General features: G+C 46.8%; 1 protein-coding gene across 1 annotated transcript; it reads right to left on the bottom strand.

Annotated features, from left to right (window-relative positions):
* Window positions 1–427: 427 nt before the first annotated feature.
* On the bottom strand, window positions 428–2571 carry RPS27 (ribosomal protein S27). The gene is made up of 3 exons (XM_078669776.1): window positions 2442–2571; window positions 1626–1736; window positions 428–674 (listed from the first exon to the last, which is right to left on the bottom strand). The coding sequence occupies exons 1-3, from the start codon at window positions 2458–2460 to the stop codon at window positions 646–648; spliced, it is 159 nt and encodes a 52-aa protein (XP_078525902.1). The 5' UTR covers window positions 2461–2571; the 3' UTR covers window positions 428–645.
* Between the last annotated feature and the right edge of the window lie 16963 nt (window positions 2572–19534).

The raw sequence follows: 19534 nt of genomic DNA, 5'->3' as shown, positions 1-19534 counted from the left end.
CAACTAAGGCAGTCAGTTTTCTGGTTTAACAGTCTACGGAGCTGTGATAGAAAAGGGAGTACATTGTAACAGGCAAGTTAAGTGAGCTTGGAGATTCCACTTAAACAAGAGCAACAGCGTTAGAATGATTCAGTACTATTGGTCCCTGAACTGCGAATCTTACGGCAGCAGCACCCGCCCCCCCCCCCTAAGAACTTCCCTACCATTGTGTCACACCAAAAAGCGCTGCCTGAAAACTTGAAATTAAAGTCAGGGGAAAGGACTGTTAAACTCATTAAAAAAAAAACATATTTCAGTAGAGGGATTAGATGTAGTACAACACCCTACTCAGACATTCCCATCCCCAAGCAAATGGGACAAAAACAAATCGCTGGTGCCGAAACAACTCCTGGCGGAAGGAACTTTGCGAACCAACCAGAACTGCAGACGAGTTTTATATCCAAATTTATTGAGTCAGATGGATAAGGCTACAGGTACAGTGTATGAGAGCCCAATATTTCCATCCAACATTCAGATTTCATTGTCCCTTCTCCATATAGTTTGCACTTGTCCACCACGGCTCAACGCTCTGCTCCTGAACTGACGTTCTGTGCCACATACTGTGCAGGTAGTCCTACCCATCGTCACTCAGCATGCAGATGGCACTTAGTGCTGTTTTCGTCTGAAGGAGCAACCTGTTGGAGAAGAGAAAGCCATTACTAATCACTTAAAGACAGCAGTTAGGTAATTGCTGTGCTAGGTGTACAAGCAGCTTCAACACCTGCAGTAAAGTAAATAATGGGACAGGTCATAAAGGTTCAGGTGACACAGCTGAAAACAAATATAGGTGGGACCATTGAAAACAGACAATTGTGCCGAGACAAACCGATGAGCAGCAACATATAAGCTTCTGGACAAGGTTTGAAAAGTCTCCTGGACCTGCAGGTTAAAAAGTAGGGTAGCGGCAATTCAACAGATGTAAAGTCATAACTCCACGTTACCCAAGAGTGGAAAGATACACAATAAGCATAGACCAATCCCATCACTGCAAACTAGTCGCACTGAGTACAGAAAGGGGCGACACAAGCCTTTACCATACGCCAAATTCTATGCATACGGTGCAAAACTAGCCTAACGCCATGGAGCACTGTAGTGCCAAAGACTAGGAAATGTAATGAGTGATTGAGGTATGGCGGCTGTAACAGGATAACATATTGCAATGGTGCACTTTAAAGAGGGGAGGTCTTACGCCCATTTCATGGTATTAAAAGCCATGGAGCAGTCTTGCCTTGTACATTAGACTATCACACAAGATCCCATAATAGCCACGCGAAAAAGGTTGAGCCGTAGGCAATCGTGGTGTATGTTAACTTGTAAAGCACACTATCACCTGCAAGGATATCATGGCAATGATTAGATGTGCCTAACCCTGCCCATGTAGATTGGTCAATTGACAAGTCAGGTCTTCAGTCTACTAGAATTCTGCAAGAATTAAGAGGCAGCAGCTCTGGAGCGTAAGGAAATTCCACGCTTTACGAATAATGTAACGCTGCCTGATCTAGCTTGGTGTATGCGTGGACTGTAGGAGTACTGCAGAGTGGAGGTGTATGGGTGGAAATATGTGGGGTAATTTCTGGACAGCTTACCTTCCGTGAGCCTCGCCTTCCCCCCTGTGGGCTGACAAAGAACCGTAGAACAGCCCACACACAGGACCACCGTTTGTGCATGACTAAATACAGTGGTGATTTTGTAGCAACCTGTAAGAAGGACACAGTAGTTAATCGGGGGATGGGATGCCAAGCATCTGTTCTCTACACCAAATACATGCACTTGACATAAGCATTGCGCAACCAATCTTGAGAATTTTATTTCATACCCTTTACTCTAACAGATTGAGCATGTATTTGGCGCAATTCATTGCTCCTGATAAAATCAGGCACTGCCAAGTCATAATTCATGGTGTGCGATTGTTTAAGGGCATAGCATACGGTTGGAAGTGCTTGTCACACCAAAAGTGGCAAGTTTTAATATTTTATCCCATATAAATATTGGTAGGCTTAACCTGACATTCATCCAAAAAACAATAGTGATGCACAGTACAGTCGCATTTCTCAATTAACCAAACCACTCTTGAGGTTCCCAACTCCAAATGACATTTAGGTAGCCAGTACCCGGACTGGCTATATGAACTTGAATAAGGTAAGCACTCTAAATTAGGAAGTGCTGGTAATATCTGCACTTAAGCCCATACACACCTTAACCATCGACACGTTACAGTGCCAAGGCAACGTAACTTTAACCATCTGAAACCATCGGCAACAGTACGAGTTTACTCCTCCCACACCCCTAAAGACCTTAATTGCACATATCTGAAAATGCAGAAGCACGGGCTTTGCAGTCATATTTAAATAGGCTAATCTCAAGTGTTAATATTTCCTCTGACCATTGTACCGTCTGCCTACCTGGACACTTCACATCCATGAAGTAAGAGTTTGGACTCTGAACCAGACGCTTCTTCTTGTGTTTCCTCTTCTCCTCCTCGGGAGACGGATGCAAGAGATCTTTTGCGAGCTGTGACCACAAAAGGAAAAACAGGTGAATAATCTAAATCTGCACACTAATGTGGAGTCAGACTAAAAACAAGCGATTCGCAATTTAGAATGTTAATTCCTCTACTCGTGCCCCAACAAAATGCGGTCTGTAGATTATAAAATATATGGGGAATCTTGGCTTCCAGGGCACAACCTTACATGTCAGCAACATAACCGTACCAAGTGACTATGCTTAACTTCTTACATCTTCACGGTCGATAAAACTTTAATCGTGCTCTTTAGGAGTTCCCAGAGTGAAAATCTTACATGGGGTAGAGGACCATTTAGAGCAACTACGCCTGGCCAAGCTTGTATATTACTAGACAGATGTTCTCAATATTACAAACGTGTCACTCGAATATAAAAATGAAGTACTTGGCAGCACAAGCACACCGCCTCGGCACTCCAAGTAACCTTCCTCGGGAAACTGCATACACGATCTGTAAAAATGCTAGTGTTGCTGAAGGCAATATACGACAAACATGGCAATGGATAAAGCAGGCTGACCAACAGTTATGGTATTGATTTATATAGCATTTTGGAACGCATAGTGTTAGGGAAATAAAGTTAAAAAGGTCTCCAAGCCAGACAAAAATGTCAAGATATTCCGGTGTTAAGGGATCAAACGTCATTAAAATAAAAGGAATCGCACAGTATTTCCCACTCGCCTCAAACATTCAGTTCGGCAATGTAAGTAGTATGAGCTATGATGATAACTCAAAGGAGTAACAATCAAGTTATGAAAGAAGAACAAAAAATAACTAATTTCAGGAGCTTCAAATAAGGATAGCGAAAAATTACACGCTGCTGGCAATCGCGTTCAAAACAATATATGGACGTCCCTGTGTAACTTTCCTCCTGCCATGTGCAGGCCAACTCGTAGGGCACCCGATTATGCAGGACACATTCATATTCCACCCTCAGATATAGGGACGATGTCAATATGGAACAATTCTACAAGCCTAGTGAAGGCTCTCGTACATAAACACCACAGATAAGACTTGCCGTATACGCCATCGATCATATGATCTTTCAACAGCCGTACGCACTACCCAAATCTAAGACAGACGCGATACACGACAATCGCATCACCCTTCTTGTCAAAGCCCTTAAAGCAGTCTGCTGGTACCGAGAGTCGTAGCACCGGGCAAATGCGCAGCACCGGGGCAGAGCACTAAAGGTTAATGACAACTCAAAGAAGCCAGGACGGTTTGAGGCCTCCTACTCTTGGGCTGTCGCAGTCTTGCCCCTTCCCTCCTATAGACCTCCGATCGCTTCTTCTACTCTCCAACGTAACCCCCGGTCACTTCCATTAAAGCGCAAGGCCCGGGAGCCTTTCTGGCGCCATCTCGATAAGAACCCGGCTCACGCGGTTACTCACAGGCATGTTTGCGCAGACACAGCCGCTGCTAGAAAGGAGCGAGGCCGGAAGTTGCGTCCGCTATATAAGAGCGAGCGTGCGCACGACCGGAAGGACGCAATGACGCTGGAAGGTGGCTCTGTTGATTGGGTGCGTCTCGGCAGTGGCTTGAGTGGAGGGTAGAGTAGTGGCTGTCAGCGGGAATATCCGCGCACCGTTACATAAAGACCGCAGCCGTCTAACGAGCTTCATGTGCAGCAAATCTAGTAAATATTTGGCTATGGTTTTTAATTACCAGTAGAAAAAAAACAACTTAAAATTATAAAACAATTATATCTGCAGTGTCCTGATGTTTAAGAAATAAGTATATAGAGCGCAAAAAAAATCAGCATTTTGTTCTCGTTGCAAGGTTGACGGTACCGTTTTACGTGTACTCCTTTAAAATCAAAAGGAGAAGTTGTATTCCAAGATGGCCTCGTCTGTGTTTTCACTAACAGAGAAATGAACCGTTCTAATATGTCCGTCACTACGTACTTTATCAGGCGCTGATGTTTGGTTTATCATAGGTCTTGTGCGATGCTAGAATTAGCGTTGTCGGTTTTATAATACTAGGAGCGTTAAAGGTGGAAACGTGTTCAATTATTAGACCGCAAAATTATAAGCTGAACGTGTAGTTTTAGTGGCTACAAACAAACACATTTACATTTCTCTCACAATAAAGCCAATGCGCAGTCACGCAGTTTAGTTTGACATCGATAGACACTCTGTCATAATTAACTCCGTCCTTATCACTTATGACTTATATATCATCATCATCTATTAAATAAAGTTTAATATTGTAGCCAGTTAATGTGCACCTTCAAAAGGTAGAGTATTTCCCTATCTCTGCATAATAGCAAAATGACTTCAAGGACTCTGGTGGTGCATTTTGCTGTACTCTGGAGACACCTTGCGTTAAAAGTTATTATTGCTTTGAAGCATGTCTGGGCATGTTTCTGCTGCGAGGCTCAGTATCTGCGTAAGGGAGAGTGCAATACTTAGCCATTCGGTTGCAATGCATAACGTCATCCACTTTATAGATGAGCAAAGTCAACGTGACGAGGGACTTTGAGTGGGAAGTCCCTAGATGAATCATTGTCTGATGACCATGCTGAGAGCATCACACACTTATCCAGTTCTAGCCTGGTTACCAATGAGGGTGAAGTACACTATGCCAGGCATGGGTTAGCATCGGAAACTAGAGCAGTAAAGTAAACCCTACTATATGGTTCAAGCTTGGCGCAATGGCGGACTGGCATCCAGACATGGGACAAGATAAGTGGGTTCAAAATTGAAAACATGATGACAGGAACGAATGTCTGTGGCTTCATTTACCTTCAGGGCAACTTTGGTATCCATAAAAACGAATTCTTTAGATACCTGCAGCCGAAGAATGCCTTTGGCCCTTGAGGCCAAGGGCTACTGGACTTCAGCCTGTTCGAAGGACAGATCCATGTGAGGGCCCAGGAAGCACATAAAATATCCAGTTTATAAATCTGTGGTGATCACACCCAAAACACCCTTTGAGAAATGTGGGCCTACTGGAGGATGACAGTAGGAGGAAGCCAAGATGTCCCCCCCGGGAGTCAGTTATCACCATTCAATACAGATAATGCAAATGCCATTCCACACCGGGCATACATCACTCAGTACAGACTGTGGCAGTGTGCTGTGTGCCCATATATGAATTTGACCGAAGCGGTGGTCTAAGGGCAGACTTTTTGCACACAAAGTGGTCATGCCTTACCTGCAGGGTTACTGGAATAAGATCTCAGACACATTAGGGGGGTAGTGTGGGTTTCCCTGTCCCGTGCGATCCAAAACAAATCCTGCTCTAAATAACCTCAGACTTAGATGCCAACAGCGAGGGGGGCAAAGCACCGGGGCCTGATGGGGTGCCTATTGACTTATATAAAAGTGAAATGAATTTATGGGCCCCAATTTTAGCTAGGATTTTTAATGCCGCTGTAGACGGCCAATTTCCGCTGTCCTGGCGTCGGTCACTAATTATTCCTCTTTTTAAAAAAGGCTCCAACTCAGAAGCTTGTAACTACAGACCTATATCATTGCTGGATTCGTCCATCAAGGTAATGAGTAGGATTTTGTTGAAAAGGCTCGAAATCTGGGCCCTAGATAACAAAATCCTCTCACAAGTGCAATATGGGTTTAGGAAGGGCCTAGGTACTTTGGAACAGTGCGTCAACCTTGATCTTCCCATCAGCAAATATACACTAGTGAAAGGAGGGAACATGTTTTTATGTTTTGCAGACTTAAGCAGTGCTTTTGACTTCGTGGACCACTCAATTTTGTGGCCCACATTACTCGACTCTGGTGCCCCAAAAGAGATTGTATACTTCCTGGCAAAAGTTTATGAGAGACTATCTAGCAGTGTGCGTTATGGGTGTAGAAAGGTGGATACCTGACTATGGTTACCCCAGATTTTTAGCCTTGTGTTTAGATGGTTTTCGACTTAGTTGGCCTGGGATCCTGCTAATCAGGGCCCCAGGCTATCTGCTCTCTCTTTAAAATGGACTCCATGTACCTTAGGTACATACCTAATTGGATATTGGGTCACTCTTGTGAGTCCCTGTACAGTGTACCCTAGGTACCCAGGGCATAGGTGCACCCAAGGCCTACCAGGGGCTGCAGCATATCTTTTGCCACCCCTGGCTGGCCATCCAAACTGACACAACTGGCTGATCACTCAGCTGGGGCAAGGTCGTGTAATCACCCCTTGCTTAGATATAGTATTCCTATATCTAACCTTATATATAGACACATAGGCACCTATAAGTCACTCCTATGGCAGGCCTTAACAATCCTTAAGGCAGAGTGCTTGGTTTTATGTGAGATGGTGCTCTAGCATGAGCTGAGCCTGTCTGCAGCTTTCGGAACCATTTCCTTATAGCTGTTCTATGATATAGCTATACCATATACTCTTAAGTGCATTATAATCCTCGCGGTTATTGCTAACTTTGGTTTGACTTTATCAAAACATGTCGTGTAAGGTGTCATACGCTTTGGAATACTACCCTCTCGCAATTCTGGCGACGGGGGTCGCATTCCACCCTTCTAGAGGGAGAAGACATGTTACTTTCCTTAATCCCGGTTAAAGTTAACCAGAGCCTCAGCATCACAAAATGGATGCTGCTGCCACAGACATAAGTCTGACCTCCTGCTGCTGGCAGTCCTTCCAGCGAGGGAGGCTTGGACAATAGGTTTCCTATCACAGGGAGGTGCTAGCACCACCCCAGACAGGAGATAGTGGATTGGGGCAGGGAGGGCTGAATGAAAGGAGACACTGCCTGAGGCACACAAGGTGTCCCATACATAGTCCAGTTCAAACCGGTGCTGGGGCACTCCAGCCCCAGCTCTGGCGCGAAACTGGACAAAGGGAAAGGGGTGTAACCACCCCCTTCCTGGGTCCCACCTATAGGAGGGACCTAGCAGGTAATCCAGCCCCTTGATTTGGAATAAAGGTAGGAGCTGTGTCCTTAGACTTTAGATAATCCTGACTGAAACTCTGATATGAAACTCTGGACCCTTCGACATCCTACTCGACGTAGAAGACTGCAGAATCTCCCTTGTGGTCAAGGAGTGACCACCCTGTGCAAGCAGGCACCATCAAGCGCTCAACGGTTTGCTTTATCGTTGCTCCCGCCGGAGCTCGAACAACAGATCCCCTTTGCATTTTCCTGCTTGACGTGTCTGTCCGGTCACTTGCCCGTTGGCTAGTGGCCTCTGTGACGACGAACCTTTGATTTTCCAACACTGGTCTGGTTGCTCCAGACTGGCCCTTGCTCCCCTGAAAAGGAGCAGCCCATCAGACCTTGCTGGTCTGATCCAGAAGCCATCTTCGATTCCTGCGTGGGTTGCATTTGCCAAGGCCTGTTGACTCCGAATTGAGAACCGACACCGCCGACAGCGAGAGCCTTCGTGGGACAGTCCATGTCCAGCACCTGGACGTCGTCGACGCCTCCTGGTCCACGTGGCAGTGGAGACAAGCTTCACGACATCACCTGATCGCAACCCAACATCGCCTGGTTCCTTCCTGGTCACTGGCTAGTGACCCAGACTCTGTCCCCTCTGCTTTCAGGTACTCTTCACCCTCTATCCACCCTTGGATCCAACCGGACTCTTCTCTCCTGGTCGCCTGCAGCATCTTTTCTCCAAGGCTCCATAGAACTCCACGACGAAACCCGACACAATTTGACACCTATGCACCCGCTTCCTGTGGGTGAGGTAACGCGAGTACTGCGGTGCTCCTGTGTAGGTTTACTCTCCTAGTACCCTAGTTTCAAGGGGTTTAGTTCTAGTCCAGTCGGAAGACTCCTAACTCTTTAACTTTCTAACTTTACGCACCCATTGACTTCTATAGGTGCACGCGTGTGCATTCAGACACTGCACCCGCATCCTGTGGGCCTCCTGCTCCCTAACTACTGTTAGTCCAGTGTAGCCTCAGCGATTCCCAAGGCCCTAGGCCTTACCATTGTTCGTGACGTGGTTCTTATACCACTATTTTTGTATATGGTTTAGCGGGCCACCAGGGCCTCTCCATATTTGTGCAACTTATTGTATGTTATATTAAGTTCCTTGTTATACGCTTGAGCTTCTGTGCTCATAAAGGGTATAGGGGGTTGTTTAGAAATAAATACATATATATTTTGAATATATAACCTGTGTAGTGTCCTTTCATTTGGTATTAAAAGGTTTGCATATGGTAAAACAGCTGGCTTCACATGCCCTCTTGAGTTTAGCTTAAGACTGCTTTTGTCCATGCTACCACTAGGATAGCTGGTCTATAAGGTTGACTTTACAACCATCACCATAAGGGTTGTTTGGACTGGTGCAAGGTGCTCACTAGAATAGTGAATATCATATACCAGGCCAACTTCTCACATTGGTGTGCAGCGGTTGGGATTTGAGCTTGCTGTTGTTTTACCAATTGTAATCTTTGATATATCATTTGAAAGATAATATTAGGTACCATAGGTAGATATAACAAAGCTTAAAATACATAAGTTCTACTGAACTTAGTTGTTGTAGAGGAAAGGGCCTAGCACACCCTGACTACAACTCCTGACGCAGAGTGCAATTGATATTAATTCTCTCTGTATGGAACACGCCCTGAGAGCAACTAATGGGCGCTCCAATTCAGATCTAAGGGGAGCGCACACCTATAATAGGCTGGGATATACCTCCAGAATAGATTACATCATGCTGAACTATAATTTATGGCCATTCCACCAAGATATGGAAGTTATATCTTCTTGTGATAGCGATCATAATCCCTTGTCTCTAACTCTCACTCCACCGTGGCAGGTTGGGAACCAGGTTAAGGCCGCCTCTGCATGGAAATCATCCCATGAACTTGTTCCCTCCAACTGTGGTAGGCGGCTAAAATGGGCCAAAGTAGCAGCGGATGAGGGTAGGATGGAACAAGCGAAGATTATAATGGTAGCTATGAGGTCGAGCTTAGATGCTCTGGAAAACACCGACCTTACTGCCCTAGCGACCTTCACAGAAACCATCTCGGCCCTAAGTGAGTTGTTTATCGTTCCACAAAATAGGGTAAGGGCCGGGATGAGTAGTGTCTCTAAGGCAAGAGACAGATGGTATTCTTCAGAATGTCGGGTCGCTAAAACGGATCTTATTCTTGCTGTAAAATCCAAAGATCCAGGGAAAATTAGACTTGCCAGGAAATTATATAAAAAGACTATAGTTTTGGCCAAGGAAGCATTTGATTCCATCTTTTGGAGTGACCTAATGAAGGCGAGTTCTAAGAAAGACTCTAAGGGGTTTTGGGATCTGATGAGAGCCAGGGATAAGCCCATTGATGTACAACTGACCTGTAACATTTCAGGGGAGGCTTGGTTTGTCCACTTCTCTAAGCTATATTCTATCCCCTTAGTTGTATTACAATCTAGCACGGATTCCTTACCTAGATTGCCGGTTACCACCGCAATTAATGATTACCCCTTTAGTGTCAAGGAAGTAGAAGGGGCAATTAGGTCCCTTGTTATAAACAAAGCTGCTGGCCCGGATGGCATTCCTGGCGATCTGTTGAAGGAAAACGTACGTGAGTGGAGTAGACTAATTGCTTCACTCCTGAATGAGGCTGTTTTGGGAGGCTGCCTACCTGATTCTTGGAGGGGTGCTGAGGTCGTCCCGATTTTTAAGAAAGGCTGTCGGGACGACCCAGCCAATTACCGTCCAATCAGTCTGCTCGACTCAACACAAAAGGTAGCAGGCAAAGTAATCTTAGGCAGGATCCTCCATTGGGCTGAAGAAAACCAGGTTTTATCGGATTTCCAGGCCGGATTTAGATCAGGAACGGGTACAATCGAGCAGACATTTCGCTTATTAATGTTGTATTGGAAAGTGGTCGTATTGGGCAAGGGTAGTTTGTATCTAATTTTCATCGATTTACGGACTGCCTTTGACCTGGTCCCACAAGCCCATCTGTGGAATGTCCTGGAAGGGTTGGGTATCCCCCCTTACTTGTTGGGTTTGCTTATCAAGTTCCACGAGCGCAACTTTGCTCAGATTAGGTGGGGTGATCAGGGGCAAAAAACAACTCGCATTCCTGTAGATAGGGGTGTCCGCCAGGGATGTGTGCTAGCCCCCACTCTGTTTTCACTTTACGTAAACGGAGTGGTTGAGCATCTTCTTCAACAACCAACAGATGCACCCTCCCTGGCCGGTAGGAAAATACCTACGCTCCTATTTGCAGATGACACCCTCCTAATCTCAAAGACTCCTGCTGGCATCCAAAAGTTGCTTACTAGCTTCAAGGACTTTTGTGACATCAGGGGCCTAGCTATTAATATAAGCAAAACCAAATTCCTTGTACTAAACCCTCCCAGGAAATCCGTTATCCCTCCTGTCTTAGACTCTGTCCCCCTTGATAGGGTTAAGGAGTTTGATTATTTGGGCATAAGACTCTGTGACACCATGAACTGGAAGGCCCATCATCAAAAAAAATGTTTGACTCTTAAGAGGGTTACAGGGGCCCTGTTAAAAGAACAACGCGCCTCATCCCTTAAACCTATTGGGGCGCTATTAGACATATACAGGGCAAGGGTGGTGAGTGCTGCATTGTATGGTGCGGAATTGTGGGGTGTACAGAGAGTTAACACCTTAACTTACCTCGAAAACAACTTTCATAAGGATCTTATGAAGTTGCCACATAGTACCCCCACACTCCCTCTCCTGCTTGATGCAGGCACACGCCCAATAAGTGAGCAAACTAGGCTACGTCCCCTCTTATTATGGGCCCGGATATGGAATGTTCCAGAACTATGCAGCTACGCTGATGCCCTAAGAGAACTCCTTGCTCTACCTGGTTGGCACAAGGTCGGCTGGCTTAGGGAAGTCAAGCGGCTTCTCTATGAATTGGGTTTAGGAGACGCCTGGGTCAACAGAACAGCCCCATCAAAGCAGGTGCTCAAGAAATTATATTGGGCATGGGCGACTAATGTGAGAATGAGCAACTCCAATCTTTGTAGATCAGCTGTAGAGTTTCTAGCAATTAAGGAGCTCCCTTACAGAGAACCCTACCTGGACATGATTCATAATCAGTGGGACAGATCACTGTATTTTAGATTTAGGGTGGGAGTTCTCCCATTAGGGCAGCTAACCTCCAGTTGGAAGCCTCCGTTGCAAACTATACCATACTGCCCTTTCTGTGAATTAAAGGTTGAGTCCACTGCCCACCTGTTGTTTGAGTGTCCCGCATATGTAGTTCCCAGGTCCAGATGGCTGAAATCATTATGTAGGAGCCTTGGTACTAGAGCACATCTGGAGGCTCTACGTATATTACGATCGGATGCTCGTCCTTTGTTCGCCTGCTGTCTGGCTAAATTCCTGGGCTGGGCTTGGCGGTTAAGAACAGCAAAGAAACTTTTGCTCCAGTAAAATGTTCTGGTGGAATCTGCACCTACTCTGTTTTTGTGTCAGGCAAATAGTTTATTATATGGCTTTTATTGTCTTTGTAGATTTTATATAATGTGTATTCTTAGATTTTTATGTATTTTTATTACTGTTGTATTGTAATGCTTTTATGATATGTAAATATATCGAAATAAAGCTATCCAACCAACAACTCCTAGAGAGGTTCTAGTAGGTAAACACTCAGTGTAGGTAGGTGCACACACCACACCTCACTAGACATGTCTGGCACAGGTGAACCCTCTGGTTCTCTACCTGTGGAAAGTGACCATCCCAAGGCACCATCCAGATATGATATGCTCAACTTCTGAGAGATGAGGTCATTGTGTACCTCCAGGAGGTTGAAACAGGTTTCCAACCCTACCATCCAACACTTGATAGATGTTCTAGAGGCAGCTGATCTTGAGAAGGCCTCTAAACCAGCCCCACCAGATAATACAGGTGAAGGAGTACCCTCAGCAGAAGATGTCTTCCTGACCCCAGAAGTAGATGAGGAAGATGAGGAGGAAGATTCAGAGGGAGATGATAGCCAGGTCCAAGTCAGGAGGCTTAGCCAGGCTAACCTAAGCTTACATGGGAATGGAGAAGGGTTGCACCTTTCCAGACCTAACAGTAGGTTTAATCCAGGAAATAGAAAGGGAAAGATCTCCTTCCAGGGATTCTCTCCTCTCTAATGCCTCAAGGGGTTCTCAAAGGGGAATTACTTCCCCCTAGAGAAGAGAACATGAGGCTAGGATGAGAGCTGTCCAACTTCAGATAGAGAAAGAGGAAACAGCCCTGGCCCAAGCTAAACTTGCTTTGGCAAGGGAGCAAAAGTTAAGTGGATTAGATTCCACTGGTGGCAGCAATATCCCTAAGGATAAAGACAGGTCCTATGATCATAGAAGCCTGAGTAAGATTGTGCCTCCCTACAAAGATGGGGATGACATCCACAAGTGGATAACTGCTTTGGAGAGGGCCTGCATGGTACAGCAGGTTCCCCAGAGTCAGTGGGCAGCAATATTGTGGCTTTCCCTTTCAGAACAAGCATTTGCAATGCAATAGGTCTCGCATTAGGAAAGTTTGAGCTATTGGTATTGTAAATGGCAAAGTTTTTATTTATGTTTCTTTTTTTTTAAATAGCTAAATTAATAGCTTCGTCATTTACAATGCCAATAGTTATAACTTTCGCAAATGTGATACCTATAGCATTTGTAATGCAATATGTTTTGTATTTACAAACCGCAAGAGGACAAAAAAAAGCTCCGGACCACCGCCTCCTCCCAGGCCTTCAAAAGGGACCTCAAAGTTCTCCTCCTCCAGAGACACCTCCAAAAGTAATTCACGTCCTCTTGCTATTTGTGAGGAAGACTTCCCACTACTGATAATTTCTACTTTCCATGACCATGGAAGTGCCTTCCCAGTGTATGCCTGTGATTGGAGGGTCTGCCTTTTTGCAGTATTTTCCATGTACTGGTGTTCGGTGCCCTTTTGTAACATGCACACACCACTCTGCCCTTGCAACACACGGCTGCTACCTCTCACATGTCTTTGCCTTTGATACTTGCACAAGTGCCACCATGCCCATGTAACGCTTGTTCCTGAGCCTGAGTGTCTAGCACTTATTGCAGGACTATACCTCTAATTATACTCTGTTTTCTCTTATAACTGCACACTTGTCACTTTCATTTCCTCTTGTGCACTTTTGACTACCTCATGTATTTTGGTTGCTCACAATTTTTACTCAAGTATTTTGTTTGCTCACGATTGTCACTATTACCTTTACTACCCATGTATTCTGGTTGCTCACAATTTTTACTCAAGTATTTTGTTTGCTCACGATTGTCACTATTACCTTTACTACCTCATGTATTTTTGGTTGCTCATAGTTTTTACTACCTCATGTATTTTGTTTGCTCACAATTGTCACTATTACCTTATGTAAGTAACGTATGTTTTTGCAACCTGTTCTTTTGTAATGTTTCTCATTATGTTTCATTTCTGTTCCTAATGTGAAGCGCTCTGACGCCTTCGGGTAAAGTCCGCGCTATATAAAAATGCATAAATACATAAATAAATAAATACCGCCTTCGGGTAAAGTCCGCGCTATATAAAAATGCATAAATACATAAATAAATAAATACCGCCTTCGGGTAAAGTCCGCGCTATATAAAAATGCATAAATAAATAAATAAATAAATACCGCAAATCAAACATCCTCGTCACTCTGCCGGCCTGCGACCAGGAAGTCAGGCAGGCCGGCGCGACAACCGGAAACAGGAAGTAGGAGGGCGGGAGCCTACCCCGCCTCCCACGGAAGAGCCGCGATTGTTTGGAGCACCAGAGCAGGCAGGAGCCTACCCTGCGCCCCGGTGCCGAAGGAGGGAAGAAGAGTCCTGCTGCCGGGCCCTGCAGCTGAGGAGAGCCGCCGCACGAAGGAAGCCGGTGAGTGGGTTGCTGAGCTGCGGGGGGAGCATGTGTGTGCGCGCGCGCGTGCGGGGGGGGCGGGCTGTGTATGTGTGTGTGCGTGCGTGCGTGTGTGTGTGTATGTGTCTTGGAGTGCGTGTGTGTGACTGTGGGGGAGGGGGTGTGTGTGTGAGCGAGTGTCTGTCTGCGCGCGCATGTGTACGGCGCGGGACGCGAGGTGCGCGTTCGCGCACACGAATCCAGGAGAAAAAGCTCGTACACCCTCTTGTCCTCCTTCCCCCCAGACTGATCGCTATACGTCTCCAGCTGGACACATGCATCCTTGCAGGATGCATTGCCAGCGAGACCCAAAAAGGAAGAGACAAGCTCCACACAGTTAGACATGAGGATGCTAAAAACTACACTGTCCTGAAGAGTGCTCTGATTGATGGGTTTGGCTTAACCACTGAGCAATACAGGTTGTTGTTCAGGGATACCCAAAAGGCTCAGACTCAGGACTGGACTGATTTTGTAGATTGTGCTACTAAGGCTCTGGAAGGCTGGTTACTGGGCAGCAAAGTACATGACTATACAGGATTGTATAATTTGATTATGAGGGAGCAGATCCTTAGTAATTGTCAAAAACAGCTTCTACACCAGCAACTGGTAGACTCAGATCTGACCTCTCCACACGAATTGGGTAAGAGGGCAGACAAATGGGTCAGAACCAGGATTAGGCCTAAAAATCAGGGTGGTGACCAGAAGAAAGATTCTACCAAGCCTCAAGAGAAAGGTGGGGATAAATCAAAAGACAAGTCCTCTACAGGGCCCCAAAACTCCAATGGTGGGGGTGGGTCCCAAAACACTTCCTCTAACCAAAAGAAACCTTATTGCAATGTCTGCAAACAGCCTGGCCACTGGAAGACTGACAGCAGTTGCCCAAGGGCCAACAATAGGGAAAACATTCCACCAAGTAATACTCCCAGACCTCCTGTTACTATTAGTAGTAATCCCCCAGGTGGTGGGAGTGCCCCCAAGAATTTGGATGGGTTTACTTTGGGAACTCATGTGGACTTTGGCCTAACCAGATCCCCAACAGTAGCTACTCTTGTCTGTGAAAATGGCATGGGGTTTGCCAACTTCACTGCTTGTCCCAACACTTTGGGCAAGTACAGACAGGAGCCCCACATCAATGGCCAGAAAGTTGAGGCCTATAGAGACACAGGGGCTAGCATCACTATGGTGACTGAGAGTCTAGTCCCCTCAAGGCAACTTTTACCTGGAGCCACATACCAGGTGACCAACATTGATGAAGTACAGAAAGATCATCCCACGGCAGTTGTAAATCTCAGCTGGGGAGGTGTCACTGACCCCAAGAGAGTGGCAGTGTCTACAAACTTGCCTGTAGATTGTCTACTGGGGAATGATCTGGAAATCTCAGCCTGGGCTGAGATAGAACAAGAAACCCATTCTAAAATGGTAAATCTCCATGGAAAGGTTAGTGGGGCTGTGATGGCCACAGCCCCAGCTCAGGATATCCTCCCTGAAAATGTTGGTAGGGCTGTGCTAGTCTCAGCCCAGTCTCAAGCAGACTCCTTCCCTAGACAGATTGACAGGGCTGTGATGGTAACAGCCCAAACCCAAACTGAGTCGCTTCCTGAAAAGGTTGGTTGGGCTGTGATGGCCATAGCCCAAACTCAGACGGATTTTAGTGTTGTGAAGCCTGAAACTATGGATCACTCCACTCAAACAGAGAGCGTTGAGGAGGAAGAAAAGTCTCCCTCCCAACAGACATTAGGTGAGAGTCAGCCTCCTCAGGGAACTGACACTACCCCCTGTGAAGGAACGGCCCCAGAGGTAGTCAGGGCTGGCCTGGCAGAGCCCCTGATGTCAGTGAACCCTTCCAAGGTGGGACCCAGTCTGGAGCAGGTAACCTGCCCCCCTCTAACCTGCCTCTGTCAGCCCAGGGCTGTAGAGGATAGGGAGGCCAGTGGACCCCAAAGGGCCCCCTGTCCATAAGAACACCCCCATCAGCAGATTAGGGGCACCAAAGCTAGCAGCCCTAGCAAGGTGAACATTTCCAAAACTCCTGAGGGATCTCCCTTACTGTTAGTTAGGAACTTCCCCCAGATGGACACCGTTGGGCACAGCCAAACATGGGACCCAAAGGCCCCAAACCTGATCTGTCCCTCCAGTAAGCCAGCCAAAGGGACCCAGCCTCCAGCTGTAGGCAGCCAGAGGTTGACCCTGAGAGCACAGTGCAACTCAATCATGGAAAGAAAGGCACACATGGTGGATAGTGATTGGAGGAAGCTGAGCCCTACATTAGTGGAGCCTCACTTCTGTACTCCATCTCAACACCAGCCTTTTACTTTGCCAAAACACACCACAGGTAGAGATTCCCTATGGTGGAGACCCTCTGACACCCTTAGGGTGAGGGATTGCTTAGTGGACCATGAGACAGGGGGTAACCATGCTAGTGCAGGTACTTCCTTATATGGCCACTTAGGCAATATAGGCTTACCTGGTCAAGGATAGCCTTATCTCCTTTCGTTTGGGGGGGTTATGTAGGAAGGTGGATACCTGACTATGGTTACCCCAGACTTTTTGCCTTGTGTTTAGCTGGTTTTCGACTTAGTTGGCCTGGGATCCTGCTAATCAGGGCCCCAGGCTATCTGCTCTCTCTTTAAAATGGACTCAATGTACCTTAGGTACATACCTAATTGGATATTGGGTCACTCTTGTGAGTCCCTGTACAGTGTACCATAGGTACCCAGGGCATAGGTGCACCCAAGGCCTATCAGGGGCTGCAGCATATCTTTTGCCACCCCTGGCTGGCCATCCAAACTGACACAACTGGCTGATCACTCAGCTGGGGCAAGGTCGTGTAATCACCCCTTGCTTAGACATAGTATTCCTATATCTAACCTTATATATAGACACATAGGCACCTATAAGTCACTCCTATGGCAGGCCTTAACATTCCTGAAGGCAGAGTGCTTGGTTTTATGTGAGATGGTGCTCTAGCATGAGCTGAGCCTGTCTGCAGCTTTCGGAACCATGTCCTTATAGCTGTTCTATGATATAGCCATACCATATACTCTTAAGTGCATTATAATCCTCGCGGTTATTGCTAACTTTGGTTTGGCTTTATCAAAACATGTCGTGTAAGGTGTCATATGCTTTGGAATACTACCCCCTCGCCAATTCTGGCGACGCGGGTAGCATTCCACCCTTCTAGAGGGAGAAGACATGTTACTTTCCTTAATCCCGGTTAAAGTTAACCAGAGCCTCAGCATCACAAAATGGATGCTGCTGCCACAGACACAAGTCTGACCTCCTGCTGCTCGGAGTCCTTCCAGCGAGGGAGGCTTGGACAATAGATTTCCTGTCACAGGGAGGTGCTAGCACAACCCCAGACAGGAGACAGTGGATTGGGGCTGGGAGGGCTGAATGAAAGGAGACACTGCCTGGGGCACACAAGGTGTCCCATGCATAGTCCAGTTCAAACCGGTGCTGGGGCACTCCAGCCCCAGCTCAGGCGTGAAACTGGACAAAGGGAAAGGGGTGTAACCACCCCCTTCCTGGGTCCCACCCATAGGAGGGACCTAGCAGGTAATCCAGCCCCTTGATTTGGAAAAGTAGGAGCTGTGCCCTTAGACTTTAGATAATCCTGACTGAAACTCTGATATGAAATTCTGGACCCTTCGACATCCTACTCGACGTAGAAGACTGAAGAATCTCCCTTGTGGTCAAGAAGTGACCACCCTGTGCCAGCAGGCACCATCAAGCGCAAAACGGTTTGCTTTATCGTTGCTCCCGCCGGAGCTCGAACGACAGAGCTTGACAAGAATTGGACTTCCAGACATCCAACAGCCCGATCCACAGCCACAGAAAAGCTGAGACCCGTGGAGGAGACGAGAGACGTGGGACCGGCCATCTTGGAAAGCCAGCAAAGTGCTTTCCGTGCAGCTCCTGATGCACCCTCGAAGCTGTGCATTGGGGATTGAGAAGCCCCAGCCCTGAGCATCCTTTGCACCAAAGATCACCTCTCCACACTCACCGAGTGCTGCGTGGGGCCCCTTTGCATTTTCCTGCTCGACGCGTCTGTACGGTCACTTGCCCGTTGGCTAGTGGCCTCTGTGACGACGAACCTTTAATTTTCTAATGCTGGTCTGGTTGCTCCAGACTGGCCCTTGCTTCCCTGAAAAGGAGCAGCCCATCAGACCTTGCTGGTCTGATCCAGAAGCCATCTTCGATTCCTGCGTGGGTTGCATTTGCCAAGGCCTGTTGACTCTGAATCAAGAACCGACACCGACGACAGCGAGAGCCTTCGTGGGACAGTCCGTGTCCAGCACCTGGTCATCGTCGACGCCTCCTGGTCCACGTGGCAGCGGAGACAAGCTTCACGACATCACCTGATCGCAACCCGACATCGCCTGGTTCCTTCCTGGTCACTGGCTAGTGACCCAGACTCTGTCCCCTCTGCTTTCAGGTACTCTTCACCCTCAATCCACCCTTGGATCCAACCGGACTCTTCTCTGCTGGTCGCCTGCAACATCTTTTCTCCAAGGCTCCATAGAAGTCCAAGACGAAACCCGACGCACTTTGACACCTATGCACCCGCTTCCTGTGGGTGAGGTAACGCGAGTACTGTGGTGCTCCTGTGTAGGTTTACTCTCCTAGTACCCTAGTTTCAAGTGGTTTAGTTCTAGTCCAGTCGGAAGACTCCTAACTCTTTAACTTTCTAACTTACGCACCCATTGACTTCTATAGGTGCATTCAGACACTGCACCCGCATCCTGTGGGCCTCCTGCTCCCTAACTACTGTTAGTCCAGTGTAGCCCCAGCGATTCCCAAGGCCCTAGGCCTTACGATTGTTTGTGACGTGGTTCTTATACTACTATTTTTGTATGTGGTTTAGCGGGCCACCAGGGCCTATCCATATTTGTGCAACTTATTGTATGTTATATTAAGTTCCTTGTTATACGCTTGTGCTTCTGTGCTCATAAAGAGTACAGTGGGTTGTTTAGAAATAAATACATATATATTTTGAATATATAACCTGTGTGGTGTCCTTTCATTTGGTATTAAAAGGTTTGCATATGGTAAAACAGCTGGCTTCACATGCCCTCTTGAGTTTAGCCTAAGACTGCTTTTGTCCATGCTACCACTAGGATAGCTGGTCTATAAGGTTGACTTTACAACCATCACCATAAGGGTTGTTTGG

Source organism: Lissotriton helveticus, chromosome 12 (genome assembly GCF_964261635.1).
Source record: "Lissotriton helveticus chromosome 12, aLisHel1.1, whole genome shotgun sequence".
In the NCBI taxonomy this organism is placed as follows: domain Eukaryota; kingdom Metazoa; phylum Chordata; class Amphibia; order Caudata; family Salamandridae; genus Lissotriton; species Lissotriton helveticus.
This window is presented reverse-complemented; position numbering and strand designations above follow the sequence as displayed.

Bases quoted from the DNA above. Each gene is read 5' to 3' on its own strand.
- RPS27 (XM_078669776.1), bottom strand. The intron at 675-1,625 runs GTAAGCTGTCCA...CTTCTCCAACAG, and splicing joins GAAGGCGAGGCTCACGGAAG to GTTGCTCCTTCAGACGAAAA.